This window comes from Vidua macroura, chromosome 3 (genome assembly GCF_024509145.1).
Source record: "Vidua macroura isolate BioBank_ID:100142 chromosome 3, ASM2450914v1, whole genome shotgun sequence".
NCBI classification, from domain to species: domain Eukaryota; kingdom Metazoa; phylum Chordata; class Aves; order Passeriformes; family Viduidae; genus Vidua; species Vidua macroura.
Genome location: NC_071573.1, coordinates 85,906,015 through 85,923,605, shown reverse-complemented (window position 1 = coordinate 85,923,605; position 17,591 = coordinate 85,906,015). Strand labels below are relative to the sequence as shown.

At 35.4% G+C, this 17,591-nt stretch overlaps 1 protein-coding gene across 2 annotated transcripts in view; it reads left to right on the top strand.

Moving 5' to 3' along the window:
- Window positions 1–17,591, top strand: part of FAM135A (family with sequence similarity 135 member A) — a 79,841-nt gene extending 62,250 nt beyond the window's left edge. For both annotated transcript variants that reach the window (XM_053973577.1, XM_053973576.1), the window contains 7 exons: window positions 1,751–1,911; window positions 3,582–3,673; window positions 5,799–5,896; window positions 11,083–11,234; window positions 12,140–12,250; window positions 15,379–15,492; window positions 16,253–17,591. In XM_053973577.1, coding sequence (XP_053829552.1) covers window positions 1,751–1,911; window positions 3,582–3,673; window positions 5,799–5,896; window positions 11,083–11,234; window positions 12,140–12,250; window positions 15,379–15,492; window positions 16,253–16,458 — 934 coding nt within the window. In that variant the 3' untranslated portion in view covers window positions 16,459–17,591. The remainder of the gene's footprint in view (window positions 1–1,750; window positions 1,912–3,581; window positions 3,674–5,798; window positions 5,897–11,082; window positions 11,235–12,139; window positions 12,251–15,378; window positions 15,493–16,252) is intronic.

Below are 17,591 nucleotides of genomic sequence, written 5' to 3'. Positions count from 1 at the left end.
TGAAGAATGATGTTGTAAAGGATACTGAGCATAAAAATGGTGTTTTATGAAATTGTTAAAATAGCTAGCTTGGGAAAATATGCTTTGACTTCAAAAACATTGTGTAACTGGTTGTCCATCAGATTTGCTAAGTGAAGCAAATGTGTAATGCAAGCTATGGTAATGGCCTTATTTTTAAATCTTAACTTCAAATATCAAAAATGTACCACCTTGAAGACCACAGTGCTCTAAATTACACCGCAGTTTGGAGGCCAGGAAAGCCAAACTTAGAGGAATGTCAGGGATCCCAGATTGTACCTCTTCTTGCTGTAAACATAGGAGTTTCCCTGATAAACTCCTGCTGCTAAATAAACATGTGAAGCAGCAGCTTATGTGTTGTATTGGAAGTAAAATGTTGCTATGAGAGAAAAGAAAATTTAAAAGAGAGGTAGAAACAAATGCTGAGCAGGTGGAAGAGATAGAAGACCAGATAGTTTGTGAAAAGCAGCTTGAGAACAGAAAGAAGGAGTAAGCAGTCAGGTGGGGGAAAACATGTTAGAAGTGGCCAGAAAAGTAGCTTCTGAAATACTGTACAGTGGTACTGGTGTGGAATGGGAAGAATGAAGAGCAGAGACTACTCAGGCTCATCTGTAACAATAAAAGTGAACTTGGAATAAAATCAAGGACTTGGCCGTGGGAGAAGCAGAGTCCTCTGGAATATGAGATAACTGTGAATCCAGAGGGTATGATCTGCTCCATAAAGAACCACCCTTGGTGTGTTCAGGAAACATGCCTTGAGTACAAACTAAAGTAGCTTCTGTTGCTGAGTGATAAGAGCAGCTGTCAGCAGTGGTTTCTGTTCAGGCTGACTTCATTGAGGCCTGCTCCTGCCAGTTAGTGAAGAATGAGCTAAAGATAAAGCTGGGAAAACAGAGAACAAAAGGTAGAATGGGAGGGAAACAGTGAGCAGGCAGAAGAGGATGGGGTACAGCATGACACCATAAGGGATCATGCAGAACAGATGGATTAAGGAAGCATAAGGAAGCACAAAGCTTTATGTGCTGCAGGGAAACTGATACACAATTAGGAAGGCCATGCACAAAAATGAAGTGAAGTGGAAGAAAGAGAGGAAGGAACACAAGGAGCTCCTAGCATGTGAGGATCTCAGCTATTAAAAACCTTGTAGTGTATGCCTTTATAGAATAGGTAGAAGATCAGAAGTCTGGATCTGGCTGTTTCAGAAGCAAGTGTCAGTTTTTCAGCCTACCACAGGAACCTTATGGTGAGACATTACAGCACTGATTCCAGCTCTCTTCTGACCTAAGAAATAGGCTTGGCAAGAATTATCAAAAGTCAGTGAAAATCTTTACCTTGACTTCCAACTGGTTATAATTTCTATAATTTTTTATTGGAATATATTTTTATATTTTTTATTTTATATGGAAACAAAGCTGTTGCTTGCTCAAGTCCACAATAAACTCAGCATCTTTAGTGGTTTCAGAAATACTTGAGAGTTTGCAAAGATAGTCAAAGGAGAGAAGAGAGTAGAACTTGAGATACGGTTGCTGTTACAGAGGAAAAGGGGCTGTAGGAATCTGCAGTAAAATGTTCTGAGGAAATGGTTTATTTTGTGAACATAGTAATTTGATAAATATATTTTCCTTCATATTAATTACATAGAATACAAAGCAAAATGACAGTAGAAAACTGTATCCTGGAAGACTCCACATTTATCTATCAATAGTAAGTGTATAATTTTTTTTTGTTCCAGTTTCCTACAGGCTAAAGAAGAATTGAGGCAACTTAAACTTCCTGGATTTATGTATAGTGATGTTTTCAAACTGGCTTCTTCAATACCTTATTTCAGTATGGAAGACGATGAGTGTTCAGAAGAAGGAGTACATCTTATAGTTTGTGTCCATGGCCTAGATGGTATGCTGAGAAATGTGATACTGTACAAGAAAGCAGTTCAGATTACCAGTGAGATTTAGCTTTGGTCATTCAAACTCTGAATTGGACACCTGAAATAGGTTCACTGGAGGGAAATGGGAATCTGACATTGTACTGCTACATTTGACAATGTGTTCCATAAAATCTTTTAAATTAAGAATTCTCTTTCTTTAATAAAACTTCCCTGCACATAAATGTTTAATGCCTTAGTTCACATCAGGTGCATCTTTCAGTTTTTTATGTCATAAAGGAATTTGTCCATGTTGTGGTAATAGAATGGAGTTACTGACAAAACTGTTTTCTTTAGAATTGCTGTGTTGTCAAGAAAAATGAAGTATGTGTATCTTGTTAGGAAAAAGAAATAGTACATGTAAAACACAGTCAAGTGTTTATAAGGATTTAAAAGGCTAAGTCACTGAATCACAGTGTGGTTGAGGGTGAAGGGGATCATTGAAGATTTTCTTGTTCAACTTCCTTGCTCAGAGCAGAGTCTACAGCAGATTGCCCAGGATGCAACCCAGCTGGGTTTTTGACTATTTCCAAGATTCTACAAAGAATCTACAAAGATTCTACTGTGGAAGAAGTGAGAAAAATCTCTTTTTAATTGAAAGGGTTATAAAGTTTAAATAGCTTGAATATATTCACCTGTTTTTAGTTCAAAGCACATGTGTATATTAAGAAACAATATGCCCCCTAGCTTTTGTGCATTTTTGAGACACTTCTTAAATTAACAATGTAAGGAAACACAAGAGGGCAGTAGACTAGAGTATTGGAGTGCACCAACACTGCACAGGCACCTTCATTTTTCAAATTCCTAAGTTAAAAAAATAAAATAACAGCAGTTTTTCTTTCCTCATTTGGGCAGAAAGCAGCCTTTGTTAAGTACTTTTAAAAACAGGACTCAGAGGTATTCCCTTCTACTAGTGCAGATATTCTCGTGCTATTGCATGCAGAAGTGGCACAAAAATTAACTTGACCAAGAAGCCTGTTGTCAAAAAAACATGTGTTTGAAGCCTTAGGAAAGTCCACATAGTTAGAATTTTCTTATGAAATGGTGAGCTTATACAAGCTATTGCCTATAAATGACAGATGTAAATAAAAATCTTGTTCTCTAATTAAGGCAAAAAGGCTACCCTTTCTTCAAAAGCATCCCTGACTACTGATGTGGAAAAATCTTCAGGATGCTAGTTCAACTAGCATTTGTTGTTTTGGGTACCACAGTATCTAAAAGTATCTTTATCCACTGATAGTTCACTCTGCCTTTTCATTTTATGAAATATTCCTTCACTGAATTCCTTAAGCTCACTTTGAGTTCTTTAATTGACTTTATCAAAATTAATTACATCTCCAAGAATGTAATGTTCACAGTGCTATGTATCAGTTGGAGGCTAAGACAGAATCAAGCATGACTTCCTACATCCTTGCTTTTTTAAAAGTGTTTGCATCGAATGTCATTTTCATAAACCATTTTGTCACTTAATTTGACATTCTAGTTTATCTTTCAAAGTCTTACTGAATTTTCATTAGGGCTGAGACTATAATTAGCTGTGTTTAAATATAAAGCTCTGACAGAGATTCATTTCAGTATTCTGAGTGCTTTTATTGCAAGTTAACTTTGCAGAATCTAACTCTTGATTGTTTTTCTTTTGAAGGTAACAGTGCAGATCTAAGATTAGTGAAGACTTACATTGAGCTAGGGCTGCCTGGAGGAAGAATTGAATTTCTTATGTCTGAAAGGAATCAGGTATTTGCCAACTAAAAAAGAATTTTTACAAAAATATGTTTTACAAATACAGTTTTACAAAAACTATGAACAGTGTAAACCTTCAAACACATTGATTTAATTGCACTATTGTGTTTACTACATTTTGTACATTTTTATTGTATTCTCATCGAATCCATTATTTGATCTGTGGCTTGTGTCAAAGTAATTACAAAATCTTGTATGGTATTGAGGGTAAATATTTTAAGGGGTAACATTTGTTACTACCAATTTGTTGTGTGTACTGCATCTCCTAAGTTCTCAGCATAAGCAGTTTGGATTGTGGATAAAATATGCTCAGTACTAGTGGTTAAAATGGTAAGAGTGAAAACTGGTGTGGCAAGAAGGGAGATGTGTTATTTCAGAGGATCTGAGAAATACAAAATTCCTGCCACTTGTTCTTTGTCAGCATTCTACAAGATCTACATCATAACGCTGAACAAATATCAAATTACCTCTTGTGTTAAACTGTTGTGAAGTAAACTTGCCAAAGCACAAAAGACCAATTTTTACTTTTTGTCTGTGTGTATGTGTGTATTACATATTGTATTAGACATACTTCTCATAGCTCAGAGATGAACTAGAACAAAGTCTTGTCAGTGGCTCAAACAAAAGCTTCATTTAGTGCACTAGCATTTTTCTGGCAGTAGCTGCTGGGATGCTTTGTGAAAGAGGCTGGACAGGGACCAAGCCAGGCTTTCTCTTCTATAGTTTGTGTCAGTCAGCAGCTGTGAGGCTTTCTGATCTGTGGATTCCACTGAGACCACTGAGCCTAATAGCTGCTGACAGACTTTCCTCCTTAATGTTGGCTGATTCTATTTGAGTCTTTTTACTTCTGTATCCATAGCATACAGTTGAGATTAATTCTGTGGTTTGTATACATTAGTAATTCAGTTGCAAACAAGGAAATAGAAATAATTTACCTTACAGTTTGTTTTGGAAAAAATACTTGATAATCATTCCTCATTCACTGCTTCAGTTAATCACATACTTTATAAGCAAGTACAATTTCTCCCTCAGGAGGCAACTGAAGAGCCTTAGTCCATTTTTTATTTCTAACAATTGGGTGTGAAAAGTTTCTGTTCATCCACGGTACCCTTCCTGGCCTGCTTGAAACTTCTTGTCATGAAAATAGAATGATCAGAACTAGACAAGGCATTTAAGATGCCCTGTCTAGTTCTGACCATTCAGTTTTAGTTCTAGTTCTGATCATTCAATTTTAGTTCTAGTTCTGCCCTGGCTTTTGCACTACGGACTGACAAAATGTTATATTGCTATTTTCTTTCCTTGCTTTCCTAACATAGCTGATTATATGCAACACAGACATGTAGATTATTGTTTGCATATACAGTTAGGGCTGATTTTCTCTGTGTAACGTTTGCATTTCTTGCCATTTTATCACCCAGGCGTGCAGTAGTATAAGATTCTTGTGAAATTCTGGTTGATTCTAGATTTGACTACTCTGGATATTTAGTTTTGCCTACAAACTGATTTTTCATCTCCTTTACTTTCTCAGATCATTTACCAATGTGTTGAACACTACAGATTTTAGCACAGATCCTTTGGAACTTGTGTTGAAAAGTTCTAGGCAGGTTTTGCCTATCTCTTTTAATTTCTTACTGCTGATCATTGGAGAGAATCTGATATGAACTGAGGATAAGGCTTTAAGAATTTTGTTTGTTTGTTTCATTTTGAATAACTGGTATTACTGTAGACTGCTGTCACAGTAATTGTCTCATCTCTATTTCATGGGCGGTGTGATATAATTCTGAATATGCAGTTTGGTCTTCTGTTTCACTACAGATAATCTTAAGTGTAGAGAACAGCTTAGAAGTCAGGCTGGGTGTGTAATGTTAAGATTTGTTTTAGTATTTTAGAAGAAAGCAGTCTTACAGTAGAATGTGTATCACTTTATTCCGTGTTACAAGAAAATTACATGAAAAATATATAATAACTAGCTGTAGTGTTTGTATTCAGAGTTAATATCGATGCTTTTATTTGTGTGCTGTTAATCGAAACACCGGGGAGTAAGAATTCAGACAATGCAGAATGTATATTGCTGCATTAGAAAATACAGTTATTATTTTTTATTTCTTTTATTTTACAGAATGATACCTTTGCTGATTTTGATTCCATGACAGATCGCCTTTTAGATGAAATTATTCAGTATATACAAATTTATAATCTACCCCTTTCAAAAATCAGGTAATATCTGTTCTATACTATTTACAGAAATAAACTTAAAACTAGAGCCCTGGGTTGTTTTAAACTGTGATGCTCAGGAGCAGGCCAAAAGAAAAAGGAGAAAAAGCAGTTTGGGATGGGGGAGGAGTAGGGGAAAGGAGGACAATGGAGAGAGAGGGAATTGCCAGATGAACAAAGACTGAACAATGTTGTAAGCTCATCTCTTGGTGGTTTTAGGGCAGGTTAAGCATTACATTTAAGGAATTGCTGTCCTGTGCTTCAACAATCCTGCATAATAGAGTTCTGCAGAAAAACAGGTAGTATTTTGAGAAGGTCAAAGGAACTTGTAATAGCACTATGCCAGGATGAAGTTAGCTTCCTTCTGATTTTATAGTCCTTTCACCAAGTATGACATGGCAGACTGTCTTGTCACTCCTACAGGGCACTTTCATCTTACCTGTGACGTTGAAGGGCAGCTGCATGAAAATATATTTCATTATTTTTTATGTTTTCTGATTGTTTCATCTGCTAAATAGCATGTTTTACATCTTATTAGAGGGCTTGCCACAGTCTATGCATTCCTGTTTTCTTTTACATTTACTTCCAGGGAATGCCAGTTGCACTTATTTTCTCAAGGTATGGCGCACCACTTGGGCAGACTACCTTACTAACTCAGCAGTGTTGCTGGAGCTAGCTCATCAACAGATGAAAGGAGCTAATTCAAGCCTTACTTTATCCATTTGTTTAGGCATCCTCAAATTATACATCCAGAAGGTTTTTTGACTTGCTAGTCACATGTGTTTCAGACAAGTTTGTGCATTCACATGTGTTTGGTAGGCCTTGTTCAGCTGGAGGAAACATCTAAAACATTTAAACATAATCTCACTGTTTAAACATATGTTTCTGTTTTGAGCTAGGCAAGATTTGACATGCTTAATTTTGTCTAAACTGTTGATTTAAAAATTAAAAAAGCACTGTGTGATCATATTTTTATTTCACAGACTACATGGTAGCACCCTTGGTATGGGAGAGAAGAGTTCTGTAACTCACCAGCATACACTAGGATCTTCTCTCCCATGCTGTTTTCTGAAGATTGTAATGAGCAAACCCACCCACTTATCTTCTCATTGTTTATACCTGAGAGCTGAACTCTTGTTTGCTTTTGGTTTGCTTCTCTCATAAGACTTCGGATTTGTAAATATTTTTCACTTTTATTTGTTACTCGTCATGTGAAAGAAAAAAAAAACTATGAATTTTTATTTTAGTTTCCTTTTTAAGGTGTGTACTTGTCTTGGGCCCTACTGAAGCAGAAGTCTTCATTTTTCAACTTACATGAGAGACCTGTTAGAAAGACATGTGCCTCTATGCAAGGCCTTGAAGGGATGATCCAGAAAGCCTGGGAAAGTACTGCTGAGAAATCCTCTGCTCAAGAAGCTGATGCTTTCCCGCCTCATTTTGGTTATGCCACTGTAGAAAACAGCCCTTGTAGTAATTATCTGTGGTGTCCTGAATGATGCTGTTTTCTCCTCATAAAATCTCCCCATCTCCTAAAGGAAGTGTTGTCTCTGCAAGTGCTGCTCCATAACCAGTCAAAATAGACATCAGTCTCCAGATTTGTGATTTTGTATGGCAAAAAAGCCAACATCCTAAGATGGTTGGATTCTGTCTTGCTTAAGCAGCTGGACATCAGCATCCCAGGCTTCAGTATAAGGACAATAAAGTTCATGGTGGGAGTTCCAGCTTCCTTGGCCTTGGATCTGGATAGATTAATTTCGTATTTCTATATTTCCAGTTGGCATATATATTCTTTCTTTTCTTTCCCATTTACTCTTTTTTTCCCTCCCATTCTCTGTTATCCCTAATGCTGACTTCCTCTCCTAAGTTACACAACTGTGCTTTTGCAGTGATCATTAATAGACCATTGGGGATCTCTACCATATGATACCTGTACCTACAGTCATCCACACCACACTTCATTCTGGTGATACACAGTTCAGGCCACAAATAATAACTATTTGTTATTAATAGAAACTGTACTGAAACTAAAACAACTTTAGACCTGACTTGGTAGTTCACTGGCAGATGATTGTTGTCACAGCTTAAACAAATCAAAATCAGCTCAGGTCAAGATAAGTCCAGACATGTTCTGAGATTCTGCCCTTTATTCAGATAAATGCAGTCTCTCATGCTCTCAAGTAATGGTGAACTCCTACTTTTACTGTGCTACATTCCTGTACTGAGAAAATACACTCCCTGTACCACTGGAATAGTGTCAGCTTCAGTAAACATTTTTGGTACCTGCAGAGCTAATATCAGCTATTACTGCAATTCACTATCTAACACATTCCTTCATCTCTGAACAAAATCTTTGTGCTCACAACAAGCATGGAGCAAGCATGAGCTGGAAGCTTGATTCAAAACAAATGCAATTTGCCTTATAAAATAACTGTTTAGTAAAGAATCACAGGAGGCTTTAGGGTGAGGTCATTTGGACCGGTCATACCAATGTCACCATCAAAGTTAATGCAGCTTTGAAGTGTGTGAAATTGCTCAGTCATACCCATTCAAGTTTTAAGTGTCTATGAGGATGAAAGCCCTCCAGGTAACCAGGCAACTGGGGAATAAACCACCTGCTCTTATAGTGTAGTTTCAGAAATCATTTTGCACATGTCAAGTCTTATGTAAATTTCTGATGATTTGTATTGGATTTTGACCTCAGGCAGATTAATTCAGTTTGTCATCCTCTTCCCAAAGTAACATTGGCTCATAAAAAAAAAAAAAAAGTGTTTAATGCTATGCATATATTAAAACATCTGTTGTTTGAGCACCTCATTGATTATGAATCTTGATTTTTTTCCTTCCATGAATTTTTATAGTTGGACAGGATTCTTGTTTATTGGCACAGAATAATGAGGTTTTGCTGTGTCTGATTTTTCTAGTATGATCTGAATTGGTAGACTTGTATCACAAAGCATGTATAAAAACTGTAATTCTGTTAACTTTAGTGTGTTAATGATATATGCAGAAGATTGTAATATTGCCACCTAGTGTTCATTGCTTTTGCAAAGCTTCCTATGAGTAGGATGGATTACATTCCTGTTTTACACTTTCAAGACCCTATTTGAAGAATTTTCCTTTTCCTCCCCTTTTTGATTTGAGCAATTTTTAAAACCTTTCTCTATTAAAAAACAAATTTAAGGCTTATGGGTTCACCTAAGCATCTGAATTGGATCACAATGTATTACTGTAACCTTTATTATATTTCTAAGGCTTTTCAAATTAACTACAAATGTTTAGTCTTTGAGGTACATTCACATAGTTGATTGTGAGCTTCCAGTTTTCCTCAAAATTGATCTTTCATGTTTCTGAAGTTTGGGTTAAGTATGCCTGTACTCTTAGGGATGATAGAATTGATAGATGGATTGCTGCTTTTTTCACAGAAAATGCCCTTTGTTATGGTACAGCATAAGAGTTTCTCATCCCCTTATGACTTTTAGTAAATACTGTCTGAACTGTAGGAGAACTGTCAAGAGAGTATCTCTGCTAATGCTCAGATCTTCTTTAGAAAACAATCTGTTTTACTCAAAAACACATCACACAGATGTTACATCACACAGATCATCTTCAGGGTCAACTCAATTTCTGTGGGCATTTACTTGTTCTTAAAGACATCTGTGGTTTTGTTGTTCTTGTGTGGAGTTTTATGATGTCCTCCAAGGGAATAGTTTTAAATTTTAGTATTCAAGAGAGCAGCTCAGTGTTTTGTTTTGCAAGTGCACTGCTGTTGTGCTGACAACACAGAGGATACATAATCTTTCATTTCAAAATTAGTTAAGCAAATATAGCAAACTCAAGCAAAGAATTTCTCATACAAATAATATTGGAAATCTAGTACTAAAAGCAACTGAGAAGACTATATATATATGCTTAAACTATGTATTAATAATGGACAAAAAACCTTTTTCTGTTATAGAAATGCATAATTATTTTGAAGTTTAGAAGTTCAGGGTGGTTCTGCCATTCTATAACCAATTCTTTGAATTTTTAAATTTACTTTTAAATTGGTATTTTCTGAGACAGCTTTCTTGCTTAGTCAAGAAAAGTAAACAGTCAAGTAATCTTAAAGCACTGTATCTTATACAGATGTTACAGGAAGCTTTGTTTTAACTACTTTTGTTTATGAATGTAATGATACAGAGCAAACACGAAGGATGATCCTAGAGGAATAATACTGTAGCACATATGTGATCCAGCAGTGATAGTTCTGCTGTACATAATTTTGGATGGTTTTCTGTTTTCACCATATCCTGGGGTTGCATCTGTAATGCAGGAAGGCACTTCTAACTTTGTGAGTCTGTTCTTCTTTAAGTCAGTGCCTAGTCTGGTGTGGTCCTGATCTCAGCAGGGATCTGTAAGCATAATAACTAGAATTGCTTAATTTTGTAGTGTTTGTTTTAAAGAAATGCTTTATATAGGCTTGTATATATGACAGTAAGCACCTCACATTAAGTAATATTTAACCTTAGATACAAGAAGCTAAAGAGTTCCATCCATCTTTCCCTTAAATTGCTTAACCAGGGAAACACCTGACAGTACTATTGTCCTGACAGAGACATATTCTTCAATTGCATGCTCAAGCTGATAATCACTTCTTTTGAAAAGGTCAGCTCTGCTAAGCAGATCTGAGATGTTGCTTCTGTTTTTAAATAATCAGGTTCAGTTAAGTAATGGTGTTCCGCCCTATTAGGACTACCTTTGGAATCTGTCTACACCAGATTATTTCAGGAATGCTCATACATTTATCATATTGAGTGCCATCACATGCCAAAGTAATGATGATTTCAGTCATGCATGGCTCATAAAATATTTTCTTAATAGTTGGTGCTAAGGGACCAGAAATAATCTTGGGTTTGGGTGGTAGATGCTGGTGGAAGGATAGTTTGGTTTTGTTAGCTTTTCAAAAGTGCTGTATTAAATATTTCTGGAGGAGTTGAAAACACGTTTGTAATGAGTTTGTGCAGCTTGAGAGACATAGATAAGCTATGCCTCCTGAATTATATAAAATATAGGTCTGAATGGAAACTTTTCATTATTTTTTTCCTATGCTCTTTTAGCATTTCATGACACCGATTTTCTTTTTCTCTGTGAAAAGAAAAAAAAAATCCTGCTATAAAATTCCATGTTATATTGCTTTTTCTCTTTAACAGCTTTATTGGACACTCACTGGGTAATTTAATAATCCGTTCAGTGCTCACAAGACATCGATTTAAGTATTACCTCAACAAACTTCATACCTTCCTGTCTCTGTCTGGACCACATCTTGGTACCCTCTACAACAGCAGTGCTCTTGTTAATACAGGTGAAGTAGTATTAGATCAGTAGTATTAGATCTTGTCTTTGAAATGAACTAAGCAATTTTATGTGGGGTGCACATTTCTGCATTACTATGATTTTGAGAAACTGCATATTTCACTGTCATAAGCGGAGAGAAGGGTTATAAAAATCAAGTATCAATAAAAGGATGTGCAAGAGGTGGTTGGCATAAGTATTTTCCAGTATGTTTGGTTCAGATTTTCTGTTGCACCATAAATAAACTCCAATTTTCATCCACTGAGTTCAATTTATAACAAACTAAATTGAATATACTTAATCTGCCAAACAATTATATAAGATACATTAAAATAATTCTAAACTATTGGTGTCTTTTCTCTCCAAAAATGCCTTACAACCTGCAGTGTGTTTCTGCAGATGCGCATGGCGTGGGAGGCAAGATTTTCTGAAAAGTCAGTTAGCCACCTATTATTATTATTGACTAATAAAGAGAAATAGCACCATAGAAAACTTTCTACTATGGTATTCCTGTGAGAAAATTCTGCTTCCTTTTTTCAAGTTACATTTAATGAGCTCAGTTTAGAAACTGGAGAAGTAATGCCTGTTGTTTTTTGAACATCAAAATGTTCTAATACTATACAAATTACTGAAATAGAATGTGTATATTCTGGCTAACATTATTTACACTTTCTGGAAGTTTTTTTTTTGTTGGCAGGTATGTACATTAGTGGAAATTAAGGCCTTCATGCTTCATTGTGTAGATAGACAGGAAAGAAAATGAAAATTTAAACTGTTTCTGAGATTGACAATGCTTACATGAAAAGTAAAATTAACATCTGAGAGACTGTTATGAACTTTATATATTATACTTAGGTTTAATTGGTTTTTATATTTTATTGTGGATCTATACTAATGTTGTACCTAACAATGCAGGACTGTGGTTTATGCAGAAATGGAAGAAGTCTGGTTCTTTATTGCAACTGACATGTCGAGACCATTCAGATCCACGACAGACATTCTTATATAAACTTAGTAAAAAAGCAGGTAAGCTTTGTTAATGCTTCCTATCTCTTAAAGGCAACTTTGTATAAATATGGATAGGAAACCTAAAAGAAAAAGAACTTATTTTCAAAAAGCTCCTGTTTCAGTTTTAATATTTAGGAGTTATTTTAGTCCTGTGTTCTTCAAGTATACAGTAAAGCATTTCTGTTGCAGAGGTACAATACTACTTTGAGACTTTCCTTCCTAACTAATGAGCAGAACTTGAGTGCAGCCATTACACCAATAGATAAATAGGGGATTTTTAAAATATCTAACTATCAGCCACTGTGTGGTGAGTCAAGTACATTCATACACATTTAGGATTTAGGATTATCTGTTTCTGTATCTGCCTTTCTTATCTATACTATAAGTCTAAAATTCTACTTTAAAGTTTTTGCCGACTAGTCTTTTATTACCTCATTAAGATGGTCAGGGAAAACAAAAATCATTTTCATAAAGGAAGGAGAATTTGTACTTAGCATAATAGCTAAATCCCAGATTAGATTATGCATACTATATCATTCATACAGTTTTCTCTGGGCTGGATATCCTTATTTCAACTGTTGGCCAAGAATGTGTTTTGCCATTGGGTGATGTGCCAGCAGGGGGATAGTTTCCATTAAGCATTATAAAACTATTGAGGATTCATCTGACAGGTGTATGTGAATGTGTGTCAGTCAAGCAGCTGTGGAGCCACAGATGCTTGTGCTGTTTTGTGAAAAATCCAGGCACACTCCTAGATCAAAATATTTCTAGATTGTCACAGCTGGAATTTTGTTAAGGGCAATAAAGTACAAATATATGGGCAGGAAAAGACTGACATATAGCTCTTGAGGTGCTTGAATATAAAATTTACAGGTCTTGAAAGAAGCAGAAAATAATAAGGAAAGAGGAAGAAGAAAAATCATAGGTAAGATAGGAATATTGATCAAAAATTGATTTTAGAAAAACTTGGGGTTTTTTTACCCTTCTCTTCATAATCTACCATCATGAAGAGATTTGGTTGATGATACAGTAATATTTAAAGCTGAACTGTATCTAAAGGTGAACTCAATCAGTTTTGCTGTCTTTTGAAAAGAAATGTTTGAGTATAAATAGAAGTTATGTGAGAAGTTACACACTAGATGCTGAATAAGACTGTGGGACCCCTGCTGAGACATAATCAGATTAATTAATCAGTTTGCTTTAAAAAAAAATCATATTCCAGGGTTTTTATGTGTATGTATCTCAACATGGCTAGAGACATTGTCATTTGAGTACTATTGTCAATTGTAGAAATGTGACATATTTTCTGATGGCAGACCTTTATATGACAGGGTTTTTGAAAGATCTGGATAGCATCGTCTCAAGAGTCATAATATGCATTTCAGACTTTGTTCCCCATAAATGGTAGAAGGAATATAAAAGTCTTCAGGCTCAGTTTTTGCTTTTTTCTTTCTTACCAAAGAGATGGAAAGAGCTGTATTTTGGTCCACAGCCTCAGCTACACCATCTTGTTTCCAGGTCCTTCAATGAGGTCAGTATAAGGGAGAAGGAAAGGCTGGGGGAGACAGGAGAAAGAGATGTGAAAAATGAATGATTTTAGATAAGGACAAAAGAAAGTAAGTTTTATGCTTCCCTCATAGAGAAGGAAGAAAGTTTTCCTTTGAGGGGTGAGTTAATATACTGTATGTACAATGTAGGTGTTGGTGCCTTTAACTCTTGATATCTGTACAAGGCCTGCTTCTGTCCTGCCATCTCTTTCTTCTCTCAGTGGGCATACTTGACTCTCAGACACAAGGTGAGAGGCACTTGGGATTCCCCTACCTGCACAATTCCTCTTTTCAGATTCTCAATACAGGGAATTTGTGTCCTGGTCTCAAAAATGATTCTAAACATAAGTGTTTCCAGAAGTCACTTAACCCCAGGGTACATGCAAGAGATTGACAACACTTTTGAGAAGTGTAGCCCTGAATTTGCAACTTCTGTTGATTTTTGTGATCATATAGTTAAATAGGGGTCTAAGATGAAGAAGCATCTGTTACTGCTTAATGTGGTGTCTTCTTTGGACACTGGTTTTGCATCTGGGAAAATCATTAAGGCAGCAAAATCTAAAATTTGCTGTGGATCCAGCAGGTGGTGTTTTGAGGGTTCAAGGTCTCAGCTACATAGTTGTATGGTGGCTTGTGACTCTAGATTTCAAATTTGTCAAAGAACATACATGTTAAACAGATCCTGTTGCTTAACCCCAAAATGGATGAAGAATAGGTAAACAGTTAAACTCACTTATCTTATGAAATATCCTATATACATTCTTTGCTCCTGCAGAAGATTTTGATCAAACACTTTTTCATAATGAAAGATTGATGATACTTGTATCTAAAATATGATATTCAGAAGGGGCTGTTCTAAGGCAATCTATTTTCCTAAAGTGCTCCATTGTGTTTGGCCTAAAGCAGATGGGCAGCACCAGAAATCTGCTGCAGATTTCTAGAGAAAATGTAACAATTTAATGTCTTTAAGGGCTGTAACTGTCATTACTTGGGGTTCCTACCTTTGCATCGCTCTACTATGAGCATACTTGTTCAGGAATTAGGAACTCTGGGTTTAGTTATAAAGGTTTAATTATACTTCAGGGTTGTGTTGGGTGGATTCTGCACCTGTGCTTGAGCTGGTTAAACCTTACAGTGAGGCAGTGCCTTAGACAGGCACCTGCACTAGGTGGGCTATATCATGTATGTGTTGGTGCTAGGCACGAATACTCTAATGCAGCTATTGTCTGAAACATCAGTGAAGACAAGGCACCATCCATCTTTAGGTTTCATTAAGCCATGTGGAGGCTTTACTCTCTTCTGTATAGCCAGAAACCAACCACAGTATTCCTAAGAAACAAGATGAAGGTTTGAACCATACTCAGTTTAATGGGAAACTCTACAACTGAGCCATGGCCATGTCTATTAAATATGTACAGAGGAAAGGCTGGTACCAAACATCGCATCATTTTGTAGGTCTACCTATTGTAATTGGTTTTTCTCCCTTTTTTGTGCAAGATCCTGTAATAAATTAGTGCCAAATATCAGTTGTAAAATGTTTAATTATTCAGTAGTAAAAGATCAGAGGATTTGCTATAAGTGATACCCTTTTTCTTGTAGGTCTTCATTACTTCAAAAACATTGTGTTAGTAGGATCTCTGCAGGATCGTTATGTTCCTTATCACTCTGCTCGCATTGAGATGTGTAAAACAGCTTTAAAGGATAAACAATCAGGTAATAAATATCCTGCAAAATAAACAAACCACTCAGGTTAAAACCTCACACATATCAATCTCCTCCCATTTAATTTTGGCTGCTTAACTGAGGCACCTCTAATGTGTTTAGAAACTTTGGGCTTACTTTGTAGTAGTAGTAGAGGGAGAAAAATCCATGTAGAGGCTGACTTGCTTTCTGTGTCTGTCCTGTTCTATAACATGCAGATGGAGATGAGACTGAACAGGTTTCTAGCTCACTGACTTCGCTGAAAGTTAGGTGAGATAGACACAGCCCTTGATGTATTATTTCATGAGCAGGGAGGACAAATAATTTTGATTTTTGAGGATATCAAATTGTAGCATCAGGCCCTGGGTTTTATTTAGCTGTGGCTTAATAATAGCACTGAAAAAAAGGTAATTTTTCCATAATCAGTTAAAAACCAGTTAAGGTCAGTTGTTGTACTTACTGTTGAGATATCCTAGCACAATTGCATTTTAGTGCTATATATTGACAAATAACTTTTATATGATGTAATAAAGTAATACTGATAAGTACATTCTCACTATAAATGTACAAATATTAAAATGCATATCTTAAAATTATTTTTCCAACATTTCTAGAGGAAAATAAACTTTCTTTATATTGTATCTTAACAGAACCACAGCATAATACATTTCATTACTTCTCTTACTCTGGAATGTGTTCATTCTGAGTTCAAGGTCAAAGAATTGTTTGTTTCTGGCAATTCACACAGTACAACTTTTCTTTTCCTCTACAGGACCAATTTATGCTGAAATGATCCAGAACCTGCTTCTGCCAGTTCTTCAAAACAAGGAATGTAATTTGGTTCGTTATAATGTAATTAATGCATTACCCAATACAGCAGATTCTCTCATAGGGAGAGCTGCACACATTGCTGTTCTTGATTCAGAAATATTTTTAGAAAAATTCTTTCTTGTTGCTGCCCTAAAATATTTTCAGTAGAGAAAAGCATTGTCAGAGACTTGGTTATTACCTCATTAACAGATGAATTCAGATAATGTGTGGTGTTAAAGTATAGCTGCAGCTGTATTTTAAGAGATATTTATACTTTTTATATGGAAGATAATTTATATCATCCACACTTAGGGCTTTTTAACATCAACTTTACTTTCTAGGTAATGTGACTGTGCAATATTTTTTTATTTTGTTCTTTTTACTTTTCTATTACTTTTTCTTAATTTTGGGTACCTAATTATTTGGAGATTAAAGCACAGTGTGTACTTTTGTTTGGTTATTGGCTTTCAGACAACAGAAGTCGATGTTACTTGGCTACATTTTACAAGAGGCTTTAGATGCCAAAAATAAATTGGATTTTAAAATTCTAACAATGTCTTACGTGTTCACTTGTCATATTTTAGCACTGTAGGAAGTTTAACTGGAAACACAATGAGCTGCTAAAATACTGGATATTTGAAAATTACTATATCTGCTACAGCTTAACAGTTTTCTACAAAATCATTACTGTCATTGTTAAAGATGTTATGCCTGTGAGAATATATTTTCTGCTAATGTCAAAACATGTTAGTTTACATACTCAAATTTTATGACTGGAACTTTTGTTTTCAGAAGCAAATGGCAACTAAGGATTTTTGAATGTCAATGATAGCTGCCTTCAAATTGGGGTTTTGCAAACTGTATTAAGACGGTTCCTTACTCTGTCAGTTCTTCAGATGAACATGGACAATTTTAAGTGGACTTCCTTGTATATACTTAAAATAAGTAAATGTTATAAATTTCTGCAATACTTTTATGAATTTAAGCAATTTTTAAATATTATTAAAATGTTTTATTGACTATAAAGTATTGTAAATATAATCATACATCTTCAAAAGAGACTATTGTAAACTTTACCTGTTTAGTGACACAGATAAAATGTTTTTGATATACAGGAATGTTAAAGATCTGACTTTCTACTGGTGCTGAATAGCATTGTTTGGTTTCTTCTTCCTTCCCTTTCCTCTGTTTCAAACAATACTTCACTAAAGCTGGGGGAAAAGAGTTATATGTGCATTCACTAATTGTACACTAATTGTAATGAACATTTTTTGAAAAATATAAACTTGTTGTATAATGCA